This window comes from Brachyistius frenatus, unplaced genomic scaffold (genome assembly GCF_029030835.1).
Source record: "Brachyistius frenatus isolate BFR_SWC_R1_liver_20210118 unplaced genomic scaffold, ASM2903083v1 Contig_6, whole genome shotgun sequence".
In the NCBI taxonomy this organism is placed as follows: domain Eukaryota; kingdom Metazoa; phylum Chordata; class Actinopteri; family Embiotocidae; genus Brachyistius; species Brachyistius frenatus.
In genome coordinates, this window is record NW_027210605.1 from 5,903,383 (window position 1) to 5,917,443 (window position 14,061).

The 14,061-nt window shown below is 46.1% G+C and overlaps 1 protein-coding gene across 3 annotated transcripts in view; it reads left to right on the top strand.

Annotated features, from left to right (window-relative positions):
* kmt2d (lysine (K)-specific methyltransferase 2D) overlaps positions 1 to 10,778 on the top strand; it is a 28,129-nt gene extending 17,351 nt beyond the window's left edge. For all 3 annotated transcript variants that reach the window (XM_069688428.1, XM_069688443.1, XM_069688435.1), the window contains exons 36-55: positions 17 to 140; positions 476 to 557; positions 642 to 708; positions 818 to 1,050; positions 1,169 to 4,168; positions 4,257 to 4,406; positions 4,637 to 4,801; positions 4,896 to 5,043; positions 5,130 to 5,211; positions 5,313 to 5,485; positions 5,735 to 5,859; positions 5,971 to 6,106; positions 6,435 to 6,556; positions 6,683 to 8,063; positions 8,200 to 8,336; positions 8,628 to 8,758; positions 9,190 to 9,475; positions 9,703 to 9,776; positions 9,903 to 10,011; positions 10,117 to 10,778. In XM_069688428.1, the coding sequence (XP_069544529.1) occupies positions 17 to 140; positions 476 to 557; positions 642 to 708; positions 818 to 1,050; positions 1,169 to 4,168; positions 4,257 to 4,406; positions 4,637 to 4,801; positions 4,896 to 5,043; positions 5,130 to 5,211; positions 5,313 to 5,485; positions 5,735 to 5,859; positions 5,971 to 6,106; positions 6,435 to 6,556; positions 6,683 to 8,063; positions 8,200 to 8,336; positions 8,628 to 8,758; positions 9,190 to 9,475; positions 9,703 to 9,776; positions 9,903 to 10,011; positions 10,117 to 10,209 (6,818 nt within the window). In that variant the 3' untranslated portion in view covers positions 10,210 to 10,778. The remainder of the gene's footprint in view (positions 1 to 16; positions 141 to 475; positions 558 to 641; positions 709 to 817; positions 1,051 to 1,168; positions 4,169 to 4,256; positions 4,407 to 4,636; positions 4,802 to 4,895; positions 5,044 to 5,129; positions 5,212 to 5,312; positions 5,486 to 5,734; positions 5,860 to 5,970; positions 6,107 to 6,434; positions 6,557 to 6,682; positions 8,064 to 8,199; positions 8,337 to 8,627; positions 8,759 to 9,189; positions 9,476 to 9,702; positions 9,777 to 9,902; positions 10,012 to 10,116) is intronic.
* Positions 10,779 to 14,061: the final 3,283 nt, after the last annotated feature.

The window sequence follows — 14,061 nt, forward strand, 5'->3', positions numbered from 1 at the left end:
CTTTTTATTATTGCAGATTTGGACAAATTTGCTACTGATGACATTATGGATCCCATTGCCAAGGCAAAGATGGTGGCACTTAAGGGTATTAAGAGAGTGCTGGCACAGGAGCCAATGGTTGTTCCCCCTGGCGTTAATAGGTACTTTGGCTAATCATAAAACTTTGTGTACAACATTTGGACATTTTCTGTTTTGAATTCTACATGTTTGTTCTTTTATTTTTGTGGAGACAAACTGTTGTTTTAGTTCATTTTTAGCTACACAAAAAATGACAGACTTCTGTTCAAAAATGGTTAGCTGTTACATCTGTAGACAAAACATCATGATACTACCTCCACACAGCAGAGCATACTCCAACCCCCTCAAGAAAGTAATTATATTAAATAAATCCAAAATAGCTCAGAAACGCAGCACACACCATTGCTTAGTACACTGCATGTTTATTTTATTGTTTTATTTTTGGCTTTCTTTTCAGGCAACAAGTTTCTCTGCTTGCTCAGAGGCTGGCCTCTGGCCCAGGCACAGAACCCAGTCAGCTTCCATCTGGCCCTCCAAAGGTATACTGTCTTTCTCTTTAGAAATGATTGATTTAATTTCAATCTAAATCGTTAGATATTGAAATAGTTTATTTTTATGTTTAGGAGGAAGAAACCAGTGATACTACCCAGTCGAGGCCTAACCCTCCCCAGTTTGTGCAAGGAATCATCAGTATGTTTTACTTTTACTCCCTCTTGTTAGAAATGTATTCAGTCATTTAGAAAACATATCATGTCGCCCCTTTTTTGTGTCCAGGTTAAAATTCCCTCTTCTTTTACAGATGATGCCGAACAGCACCAGTATGAAGAATGGCTTCTTCACACCCAGCAGTTACTCCAAATGCAGTTGAAATTTTTGGAAGAACAGATTGGAGTTCACCGCAAATCACGCAAGGCACTGTGTGCGAAGCAACGCACTGCTAAGAAAGCTGGCAGGGAGTTTGCTGAGGCAGATGCAGAGAAACTGAAGTTGGTAACCGAGGAGCAAAGCAAAATTCAGAAACAGCTTGACCAGGTGTGTAGATTTTAAACGGTGCAGACAACTTCAAAAACCTTGTATAGCACAGCAAAAGCATCGTGCATGTTGATTTGCAAATTTATATCTCTTTTTATTATTTATTATTTTTTCTTAGGTACGAAAGCAACAGAAAGAGCACACCAATCTTATTGCAGAGTACAGAAGCAAACAGCAGCAGCACCAGCAAGGATCTGGTCTTCTTACCCCTGGTCATTCAGCACAGGGGGGGCCCTCTCACATGTTCCCCAAAATGCCTGGCCAGATGATGATGGGCCAGCAAGGAACACCAGTGATGGGCCAACAAGGAACACCAGTGATGGGCCAGCAAGGAACACCAGTGATGGGCCAGCAAGGAACACCGGTGATGGGCCAGCACTCTGGCATGATGCCCCAAGGTGGAATGCCTGTCAGGATGCCCCAAGGGCAGCCCTTCATTGGAGGAGCCCAGCCACAGCTTCCTGCGGCTCTTGGAGCCAGCGGTGTCAGGGCCCCCGCTCCCCCTGGGGCCCCTGGAGGATTTTTCCCACAGGTGGCCGGAATGCAAGGTGCCGACCCCAGGCTTCTTCAAGAAAGACAGCTTCAGCATAGGATGCAGATGGCAAAGCTACAGCAACAGCAGCAGGTGATGATGGGCCAGCAACCAATGCCACACCCAAATCAACATTCTGGTTTACTTACTCAACCACAGCCTGGTATGATGGGGAACCAACTTATGGCCCAACAACAAGCAAACACTCAACAGGGCATGTTAGCCAATCAGGCTAATCAGCAGGGCATGGTGCAGGTTCCACAAGGAATGGTTGGAGGGCAGTCTGTGGCTCCACCAGCACAGAACCTTGTAGGCGGCCAGTCCATTAACCATAGTCAAGCCATGATGGCAGCTCAACCAGGAATTATGGGGAACCAACCAGTTGCACCATCACAGCAACAAAGACCTCAGCTGATGATGGGTCAGCAAGGTGTGGTTGGATCTCCAGGTCACCCCGGTCTCAGGGGACCTCAGGCACAATTGACCCCCCAACAACAGAACATTCTGGCCCAGCGCATGCTTGCATCTCAACAGCAGCAGACTGTCGCAAAGAATTTAGTCCACCTTCAGCAGCAGCAAATGGCACAGCAAAGACAGGCGACACAATTGATCAGTCAGTCTAGCCAAGAGCATGGAGGGCTCTCCCAACCCTCCACGCCTTCAGCAGGAGGTAACACACCCCAACCACAGGGATCTATAGACAGCCAAAACTCAGGACTCAAAGAGGGTGGAATCCTAAATACTGGTTCAAGAACGCCACCACAGCAGAGTGGACCATCCACTCCCAATCAGACATCCCAACTAGGCTCTGTAAATGATCATCTAACTGAACTGGGACGACAACAATTACAACAGCAGCTTCAGAACCAGGTTTATATAACCCAGCAACAACAATCAAATCCCCAAACTGTACATGAGCAACAAACAGGTTTGGTGGGAAACCAGCAAACTGGTGTGCTTCAGCAACAGCAACAGCAACAGCAACTTCCACTCACTCTCCAGAGGCAAGTTTCCCTCAATGCTGACAAGCCCAGTTTGATGACTGTTAAAGAGGAGGGGAAACCAATTGATTTCTTGGCGCAACAACAGCAGCAGCAGCAAACTATTCCAAATGCCACGCAGCAGTTACAAGATCCAGCCATGCAGCAGCAGATCATCAGCCAGAACCATCCTGGCCAGGCACAACCTGTTGTTATGGGCCCCAGTCCACAACAGCAAGCCCTCATGGCCCAGCAGCAGAAACAACAGGCCATGCTGGGCATGATGAGAGCCCAGCAGCAGGGGATGATGGTACAGAGACCCGGAGTTCCTCCTGGACAGATCCGCACCCCCATCAACATCCAGGCTATTATTGCTCAGAATCCTCAGCTCCGTAATCTTCCCCCAAACCAGCAGATACAGCACATCCAGGCCATGATTGCGCAGAGGCAGCTCCAACAGGGACAGATGCTGCGAATGTCCATCAGTCAAGGCCAACAAAGTCAGTTGAGGCCACAGGTGCCCCAGGTTGGGCAGCAGATGCCAGGCATGGAGGGCCATCAGATGCCATATGGACCCATTGGGAATGCAGGAGCACTGGGCAGTCAGCAACAGTCGGTCATGTTAGGCCAACAACCTGGTGTTCCTCCTCAGATACAGCAAGGGTTGATGGTCCCTGGACAACAACAGCCACAAGTAGGGGAAATGATGCAGCAACATATTATGAGAGGCCAGGTACCAGTGCCCCGTTCCCCTATGGACCAGGGACGCATGGTGAGGCCAGCATCGCCACGTCAGCCATTAGCCAGCTCTCCCGGGGATCCACAACGGCACACATTTAATCAAGCTATGGGGATGCGTCCACCCACTCCCAACCAGAACCAGCAACAATCATTAATGGCAGCTCCAGCAGGCCGTGTACAGGGCTCACCATCGCATGCATATTCTCCAAGAGGCCCCTTTGGCATGAGCCCAGCCCACCCGGCCTCACCCCATTCATCCCATGTCTCCTCACCTATAGCTGACAGTAGGGCTGGAAGGGGGAGTCCATACAGCCAAGTCAAGGCATCTCCACTTCGATCACCCGGAGCCAAGAGTCCACTTGATTGTCCTGGACTTAAAGTAGAGACTCAAACATCAGGCAGTGAAACATGTCTTTCAGCTTCAGTTATTTCCAATGGGCCACAGAAAGGCATGAATGTTCAACAGTTACAGCAAGTTACGGAAAGCCATGTGCCTCAGACACAACAAGGGGAGCTATGCAAGTTGACAATACAGAACATTAAACAGGAGCCCAGGGAGTTTCAGTGCGACGGTGCAGCAGTGGCTCATTCTGGCACTATAAAGCGAGAAGCGACGGGTGAGACGGTTACTTCTGGCAACAACACGAGCTTTATTAATGCTGGAAACATGGGCAGAGACCCTGGGACTCAGGGCCCTAGATCTGAAACTGGACAGCAGCTACTACAGAAGCTCCTGAGAACCAAGAACCTTCAGCTAGGCGCCCAGAGGCCTGCTGAAGGCATCCACAATGAGATCAATGGTCACATCAACAACAAACTGGCAATGCTTGAGCAAAAACTTCAAGGGACTCCACGAAATATGGAGGTATGTCTTTCTATAGTGCATTCTTTATTTTTGCCCTCTTGTTGTTTGTGGGGGAAAAACTTCTCTTTAATTTTCTTGAACTTTACAGGATTTACAGTCTATAACAAAAAGGGCTCCTGTACAAAAGCCAAAGCGCACTAATAAGGCAACCGGAGACCGAGCGTCTAACTCGCGGAAGAAGAATAAGAAGGACGAAGTTGGAAAGAGTGCCGAAGCGCTGATAAAACAACTCAAACAGGTAAAGTGGATTGTTTTTAAATGTGCTTTTCTTTTGTCTTACGTTTTGATGCTTTTAATGGGTTTGTGTGAAGCACTTTGAATTCCCTCGTTGTTGAAATGTGCTATCCAAATAAACTTGCCTGGCCTTGCCTAAGAGAATAGCAAAAATGTATTTTCTAAGTCATATGTGCCACTAAGTTGTAAAGTTTGATTCTTCATTACGTTGACAAATGGAAATCTACCCTCCAGGGTCTCTCTCTTCTGCCCCTGATGGAGCCTTCAATCACTGCCAGTCTGGATCTGTTTGCCCCGTTTGGAAGCAGCCCAGTCAATGGCAAAGCCCAGCTCAAAGGAACATTTGGAAATGCAGTGCTGGACAACATCCCGGACTACTATTCTCAGTTACTTACTAAGGTATAGCTAAGCAGCACACTGATCATCAACTTTTGGTTGTGATTTAAAACTGCTTTCACGCCTCAAGCACTTATTTTTTTTGTGCCTTTTACAGAGTAACCTCAGCAACCCCCCAACACCCCCATCCTCCCTGCCACCTACTCCTCCACCATCAGTACAGCACAAGCTGCTGAATGGAGTGACTCCTGGGGAGGACCTGCCCGAGGTTCAGAAAGACACAGAGCCAGCAGAGGAGCCAATGGGTACATTTATCATAAATATTCACACTGCCGTTATACAGCAATTGGGTCTAAATACTCTGTACTATAATACTATCATTTTTCTGCAGATTCTGTTACAGAGGAGGTAAAGAGTGTAGACATTCTTGCAGCTCTCCCCACACCTCCACACAACCAGAATGAGGACATCAGGTACCGTACAATAATTATCCGGAGTTCTTTTGGAAGTCTAAATGCACGGATTCCTCTTTCATTAATGGCTGTCAATATGGGGAATGTTCTTTTTTTAACAGGATGGAGAGCGACGATGAGGATGCTCCAGAAAGCATCATCCCGGCATCATCACCTGAGAGTAACGTAGGAGATGAGACGCCACGTTTCCCTCAGCTGCGGGAGCCTAAAGAGGAGGAGACGGAGAGAGCAATATCCCCCATCATACCCCTCATACCTCGCACCGCCATTCCAGGTATTATACAACGTTATGAAGCGAATGTCTAACCAAAAGAGCAACATTACTCGTACAACAGAAGACCATGTGATGAGCCATCACTCATCCTTTAAACAGTTTGAGGGATACGTCAGCTTCTTACAAGGAACTTCATTCAGAATGTTTTGCATTTCACGTTTAATTGATTTATACTATTAAACTAACTAGAAGTTTTATTTACAAATTTATTTTTATTAATTGGGTTTTTTTTTGTTTGTTTTTTTACAGCATTCCCAGAAAATAAACCATTTGAAGCACCTGACAGCAAGGATGTTTCCACATCCAACCACTGGGATAAGGCCAAAAGTAATGAGGTGTCTGTTACCTTCACACTCTCCTCTGCTGCTGCCAAGGTACTAAGCCGTGATGTCAAATTATTATTATTATTATTATTATTTTTTTTTTTCTTTTTAAATCTCCATGAATATCAACAAAACCTTGAACTAACTCCCTCCCCTCCCCAGAAACTGAATCACGTGATGATGGCCATGGCCCAGTTGCTTAACATTAGGATGCCGGGTTCTTATGAGGTCACTTTCCCTCAACAAAACCCCGACATGCCTGCAGTGGATGTTTCTGGGAAAGGACCCGGACAGTCAGGTAGGCATTAAAACTCTATAACGTGTATTTGCATTGTACTGATGTCTTTTTGGATTAGGACGGTTATCTTGTGATCCACAACAATAAGGTGCGAAACCTTTATCAACTTTATATCACAAGTTTGTTTCTTATGATACTCTGCCTCACCAAGTCATGTGACAAATGTCCCGCCTGATTTACTCCTAATTCTACCGCAACGTTTTTTTTTTTTTTTTGCCACTATAGTCGAGCGAAGACACGAGTCATTGCTCTAAGACGTGAATGCAAGAGTTCAAGTTGATATTAATCGATAAAATAAGACTGATGTCAAGGTGGTCATGTCTTCCAGGGGCGATGTGTACAAAGGACAGCGCTTCACCTAATCAGGATGAGTGGCTGAGGCAGTTTGATGTGTCTCTACCTGGCTGTACACTGAAGAAACAAGTGGACATTCTGGCACTTATTAAACAGGTTGGTCACTGCATGTCTCTTGAGAACTTTTTGAATTATTTAACTTTTTTTTTATTTTATTTTTTTTATTTTTTTTAATCATTTGCTTTGAAAGCTGTTGATCTCATATGTGTATTTTTCTCTCAGGAATTCCCAGACAGTGAAGACAAACCAGTCCATCACTGTTACACAACCAAAGTAAATGATTTGGATGTGCGTCACCTTCCCATTATACCAGTGGAGGAGTCTCCACCTCCATCACCATCTCCTCCTCAACCTTCCCCATCTCTCCCAGTTGCAGCTAGTGAAGCTGAAGTTTCCAAAAAATCAGCTCCTCCATCCCCCTCTCCTTCCAGTCCCACCAATGTCCAGACCAAGACTGAGCCCGAACCAGATGTTGATCCTCCCGTTCACGCTGCTCAACCAGGCGATGCCACAGAGTCTGAAATCCCAGAAGTTGCCGCTCCAGAGCCGGTCGCCGATCCGGCAACCGCTCCCGCGGCCTCCGACCCCGCCGCTCCGAGCGAAGAGCATTTGAGCGTGACCATTAAGGAGGAGGACTTGGGCAACGATCCCGCTGAACTTCCTAAAGATTCTCCCAGCGCCATGGAGTCTTCCCCCAAGGCTGTCAAGCAACGTCGGCCTCTGTCGCCCGACGAGGAGGCGGTGCATCCCAAAGTGAAAAAATGGAAGGGCATTCGCTGGAAGCGGCTTCAGATCGTCATCACGATACGCAAGGGCGGGTCGAAGAAGGAGAGCAGCCGCGAGGTGTCCGAGCTGATGGAGCGCCTGCGCATTACCCTCCGGCCGGAGAAGCTGCCCCGGGACAAACGCAAGTGCTGCTTCTGCCACGAGGAAGGCGACGGCGCCACGGACGGGCCCGCGCGCCTGCTCAACATCGACGTGGACCTGTGGGTGCACCTCAATTGCGCCCTGTGGTCCACCGAGGTGTACGAGACGCAGGGGGGCGCGCTGATCAACGTGGAGGTGGCCCTGCGCCGCGGGTTGCGGACTCTTTGCGCGTACTGCCAGAAAACCGGCGCCACCAACAGCTGCAACAGACTGCGGTGCCCGAACGTCTACCACTTCGCCTGCGCCATCCGGGCGCGCTGCATGTTCTTCAAGGACAAGACCATGCTGTGCACGCAGCACAAGCTGAAGGGCCCCAGCGACGACGAGCTCAGCACGTTTGCCGTCTTGCGCCGCGTCTACATCGAGCGCGACGAGGTGAAGCAGATCGCCAGCATCTTGCAGCGGGGGGACCGCATCCACCTGTTCCGCGTCGGCGGCCTCATCTTTCACGCCATCGGCCAGCTGCTGCCCTCGCAAATGGCCAACTTCCACTCGCCCACGGCCATCTTCCCCGTCGGCTACGAGGCCACGCGCATCTACTGGAGCACGCGCGTTCCCAACAAGCGCTGCCGCTACCGCTGCCGCGTCGGCGAGGACGACGGCCGTCCCCTGTTCGAGGTGCGCGTCCTGGAGCACGGCATGGAGGATTTGCAGTACAGAGACACGACTCCAGAGGGTAAGAGAAGCTGCTCCGCCGCCTCGCGTTATGTGGTTGTCCCCTTGGTGTTGTGCTTTTTCCGCTTCCGACGACCCTCCCCCCCCTCTCCCTCTCGCCGAATGACGGAATTTACTTTGCGGCCTTTTGTCTCCAGGGATCTGGGACCGGGTGGTCCAGCAGGTGGCTAAACTCCGAGATGACTCGTCCATGTTGAAGCTGTTCACTGAACACGTGAAGGGAGAGGAGATGTACGGCCTCACCGTTCACGCCGTCATGCGGATCACGGAGTCGGTAAGAATACCGCGCAGCCATAAGAAGCGGCGCTTACTGTCCCGTTTTTTTTTCCTCTCGTCTCAATCGAATCTCGCGTTTGACCTCAAACCCGAGGGCGGCGGACAGAAAAGATTCTGTCCCGGACTGAGGCGAACACCGCCAGCAGGTCCGATGTCGTACGAAAGCACCGACCGAGACCGGAAGCCTCGCGCGCTTCACGACCGCACGAGTCCGCTGCGACACAAACTGCTTTACTGCCCGTAGAAGTGCGTGACTAACGTGATTTGCGGTACTGGTGCTGTGTTTTAGCTGCCCGGAGTGGAGAACTGCCAGAACTACCAGTTCCGATATGGCCGGCACCCTCTGATGGAGCTCCCGCTCATGATTAACCCCACCGGCTGTGCTCGCTCCGAGCCCAAAGTCCCCACGCAGTGCAAGAGGTAAACGTTTCATCGTAGCAGCGAGCCGCAAGAAGCCGAACTTCAGATGAACACCCAACGTGTGGCGGTAGAGAGTAGTGCAGTTATTCAGCATCAGCAAAGGGCGGGTGTAAACTCTCAACCATGCTTTGTTGTTGTTTTTATTCACTACCGCGTCAATAATATTAACGTTTATTCTTCGATAGGTGAAAGTCTTATTATTTTAGTACCAAAAAAAAAAAAGAAAAAAAAGTATGATGATAAAATAGATGGGGTTGTCTGGTAGTTAATGCTTTCATCTGCCACTCAATAAATATGAAGCCCCATATTAAGGACCACAGCTTTATAAACTTTTTGTCAAAGAACCTTGCCTTTTTTAAAAAAAAAATTATATATATAAATGAATCTTACAAATGACGCGGGTTACTCATCCCATTTTCTCTTCTGTTCAGGCCTCACACTCTCAATAGCACCAGCGTGTCAAAGGCCTACCAGAGCACCTTCACCGGAGAGCTCAACACGCCCTACAGCAAGCAGTTTGTCCACTCCAAGTCCTCCCAGTACCGGCGCCTGAAGACCGAGTGGAAGAACAACGTGTACCTGGCCCGGTCCCGCATTCAGGGCCTCGGTCTGTACGCTGCAAAGGACCTGGAGAAGCACACCATGGTCATCGAGTACATCGGCACCGTCATACGCAACGAGGTGGCCAATCGCCGCGAGAAGATCTACGAGGCGCAGGTACTCGAAAAAAGCGTCCCTTTGGGTAAAAGTTTTGAGGGGATGGACATAAAAGTGGGAATTTTATTTTATTTCTTTCTTTATATATATTCTTTTTTTTTTTTTTTTAAAGCTATTTGCAGTGGGGACATTTTTTTTTATTCGGTGGGCTGTCAAACTGTATTCTACATTTGGAAACAAATTTATTTTCTTTTTTTTTTACTTATTTTCTTCTTTGTCCAATTTAGAACCGTGGGATCTACATGTTCCGCATCAACAACGAGCAGGTGATCGACGCCACGCTAACGGGCGGCCCGGCTCGGTGAGTGTTGCCCTTGCGAGCGCCTGCCTCACCGTAAAACCCCCGAGTCTGGTACGTCGTCGCTGTTTTAAACTCACTTTTTTTTTTAAATGTTCTCTCTCTCTCTCTCTTCTTTCTCCTTCCCAGCTACGTCAACCATTCCTGCGCTCCCAACTGTGTCGCCGAGGTTGTAACGTTTGACAAAGAAGACAAGATTATCATCATTTCCAGCCGCAGGATCCCGAAGGGAGAAGAGGTGCGGTGCATTCGGAAGCCGACCCCCTCCTCACTCTCGCACACACCCTTAATGTTTACTCCCATTTGTCGGCAGCCTTTAACGGTTTCTATCATCTGATTGCAGCTGACGTACGACTACCAGTTTGACTTTGAGGACGATCAGCACAAGATCCCTTGCCACTGTGGAGCCTGGAATTGCAGAAAGTGGATGAACTAAGACAGAAAAGAAAGAGAGAAACGTGGAGCGTGGCCCTCACTGGTACCGGAACACTCCCGCGCCAAAGCCTTTGAATCCTACATAGCCAGTGCATAAGCTGTTCTGAAAGAAATGGAGGAAGGCTGGCCTCCGCTATCGAAAGACTTAACGCGTCGACACCCGTAGCCAAAGGTTTGAAGAGAATTAATGAGTGAAAGCAACCGACCGCCTTCCGTCAGCCGGCGGCGGCGGCTTGATGGTGGTTCTGACTCGTGTTTGGACTTGGGAATCACCCTCTCCTCAGCCAAAACCCTTCCTCCTCCTCCTCCTCCTCCTCCCCCCGCCCGCCCCCACCTCGACTATTCTGTTCACAATAAGCTCACAGTGGCTGGAAAACAATCCTCAATATCTACCAAATGATTCTGACCCTCTGATATCAGTACTTTTGTAGTGGTGCAGGGCTCGTCCGGAGCGTCGACAAAAAGCCATTTTAAAAATACTAAGAATGAACTAAGGATGCATTTTTACGTTTCCAAGTCGGACCTATTTCCTGTTTCACCCGACCTCCCCCCCCCTCCGCCCCCTGCCCCCTTCCACATCCTCCCAGAAAAAAAAAAAAAAAAAAAAAGCACTTTCCCATCAAGTCATCGACGACTCGTGACGACAACACGGACATCGGCTAGCTAGACAATCTTGACGTGGCTCTGTTTAAGAACTACATGTGATCGATGGAAAAAAAAAAAAACGAAAAACAGATGCGAGTTCATATGAAATTTGCGATTGCTATATTGATCTGCAGCTTCAGCGGCGCCAGACGTTCTGACCGCGTGGAGTCCCAAGGTGGGTTAGTTGGACCCAGTCTACCTCACTGATTTTAGCGGGAAGTGACTGCTTTGTATAAAAAAAAAACTGTTAACTGCTACTGTGGAATTACTCTGTGGGAGGGGAGAGAGGGGAGGGTGGGGTGAGGTTGTTGTTGTTGTTGTTGGTGGTGGTGGTGGTGGTGGCGGGAGGGGGGCGGGTTGTTTTTATGGGCTTAGCCTTCTCGGACAAGCAGGGAATCTTAAGCAGCAGGTTTGCTCTATCTACTCTATGCTGATGATGATTTACAATAATGAGCCAACATAATTATTATTCATGAATTATTTATACAGAGGAAATATATGACAGTTTTGATAAGATATTGTATTAAAATCACAATCAAGCTTAGTGGGTGTCGTGTAAATGCCACCAAATCATCCTGGATATCGATGTAGCTTTTTTTTTTTTTCTTTCTTTCTTTCTTTCTTTTCTATTTTTTTGTTGTTGTTGTTTTTGTTTTGTTTTGTTTCTATTTATGCATCTCGGAACCGTGCTAATTAGCTGTGTGAAAGCACAATAACATCCATCTTTTGAGTTGCTCGAGACAGTAACGGTGCGAGCGAATGGCTCAAAGGATCCACGTAGTCTTTTGAAGCAGACTGCGGAAGTCCAAAATGAACAAAGTACCCATCAGCTGGTTGCTTTACTTGTCGAAAATGAGCCAGTGGATGCACGACTACTGTCCCATTTAATGCTTCTTCTTTTTTTCTTCTTCTTCTTCTTTTTTTTTTTATTATTATTATTATTATCCCCCAACAACTCAACCCTTGTCACGACTCAACCTTAAACTTAGAATCATGCCTCTTCCTCTTTGTATTATTTAATGGACTGTTGTTTAAACTTTACTGTAGTAAGTCTTCCTCCGCCTGAGTCCAGCCTGCAGTGTTTCTACCCCCCCCCCCCCGGTAGTGTGCTTTTCTTTTCTTTTTTTTTCTTAGTGCTGGTACTGTGTTCTTGAGGCTGAACTGATGGCAGGGAAAGACTTATTGGAAAAAAGGGCATTTGTTTTCATTTCTGTGTAAGATGAATGAAAAAAAAAAAAAAAAAAAAAAAAAACCAAGTCTTTAAAGGGAGCTTTACTAAAACTCCACCTTCCCATACTACTTTGTTTCCTCCTCCTCCCCTCCTCCCCCCTCCTAACCTAACCTAAGACCTCACATGATTTAAAAATGCAAAAGTTGTACAAACTGTAAATATGGTATATGCATCAGGGGACAGCAACTCTTTATCCAGCCCCTTTGTAATCAATAAAGTCAAAAGTGTAGAAAAATAAAATTGAAAAAAAAAAAAAAAAAAAAAAATTCAACCACTGGATATCATTTTAACAAAGATAAAGCTGTACATAAATATAAATATATGTAAAATGGCAAACTAATATCTTTATGTATATGAACCAGAGTGTTTTGCATTTACCTGTTTTTCTATTAGTGTTTTTTGCTATAAGCTCTCAGAGACAAGTTTGTTAAAAAAAAAAAATAGGTTTGAGGAAAAAAACGTCTGGTCTTCTCCGATCAGTTGCGACGAGAAGCCGAGCTGATCACGGAACCGTTTGGATTCACGAGGAGGGTCGATAATTGGACATGAACAACGACGACGACAACAAACAAAACAAATCACTTCTCGCATAAAGCAGTACAATGGTGCATAGCATTTGTATTTATGTAATATTGTTCGTGTTTCTTTTTCTTTTTATTTATGCTACTGCTTGTTGATTACCAAAACCTGTCCCTTAATCGGTCGCAATTGGATTAATATCGTCTTGAATGGAAAATCTTGAAACTCCCTTTAGAATATTGTTAGTGTTTTGCTTTTTTCTATCTTCCCTATAGAAGTGAATGTGTTGGTAAACCTTGTGAAATGGTTACTTGGCCTAATGTATGTTATAATGTAATACTCAAAAAAGTTAATCCCATACTTAACCTGGTAATGAATTGCACTCTCATAGTATAACCAGAGAACTTCTCTAAAGTGGTAGATATTGATCAAGTATCCGAAGCAGTGATATATATATATATATTTTTTGGTATGTTTCTATTTCAAGGGAAGACCATGACGAGACATTATGCCGCTCACTGGATTTTAGCCTACGTAATTTCTTAACTTCTCTGAATCTTAATTTAAGTTCTCTGCATATCTTTTAATTTAAATAAAGTTTGCTCAAATTGAAGGTTTTTTTTAACCTCACCTACTTTTTAAAAAGATGTTGCATCTGTACAGCAGAGATACTTTTAGGGAATATGAATAAATATAATGATCATTTTTATTGTATGTGGCATGTTTTGTATGGATATTATTTTGAACTGTACATATTTTTTTCAGGACGCCAGAGGTTGCATCTCTTTATATACTGGTTTCCCACTCCCCCCCCCCCCTCACCTCTCTCCCCCTTCATCTTATTTCTTTGTCTGGTTTTTGTTTCTTGTAAAGGAAAATAAAATGCATTTTAAATATGTGCTCATTTTTCATGCTTTATGTCCACTCGTAGCAGAAATAATAACGGCAGTACCTTCGTTTACGGAGCACTTTTCAAACCGAGTTAAAAAGCGTTTTATTTGCATTTTAAAAAAAACAAAACAATAAAATACAATGAGAAACGGTACAACGAGGAAATAAATAAAAAGTCTAAAAGCGAGTTTTTAGAAGTGACTCGAAAGAAGCTTTTTTTTTTTTTTTTGTACGCAAACTTCAAAATGTATATCTAAAAAACAATATATATACACTTAAAGCGACAGAAGTGGATCAACAAGATCCTTCAAAAACAAGATCTTCCAAAACCCTGAACTTGAAGCGCCCGACGGCGCCGTGGAGGAAGAATTGGCGAAAGAAATGAAATGGATTTAATGTCCAGATGTTGTGAAGTAGCTCTGCCGACTAAGAGGTGGTAAAGTAAAATACTAAAAACATTGAAACCGTGATCTCCAGCGACTGTTATTGGGTCGTTATCTATTACTTTTGCTCGATTTGACACGTGTACGCGTTATATCTCTTTAAAAATTAAGAAACGGCTGTCTG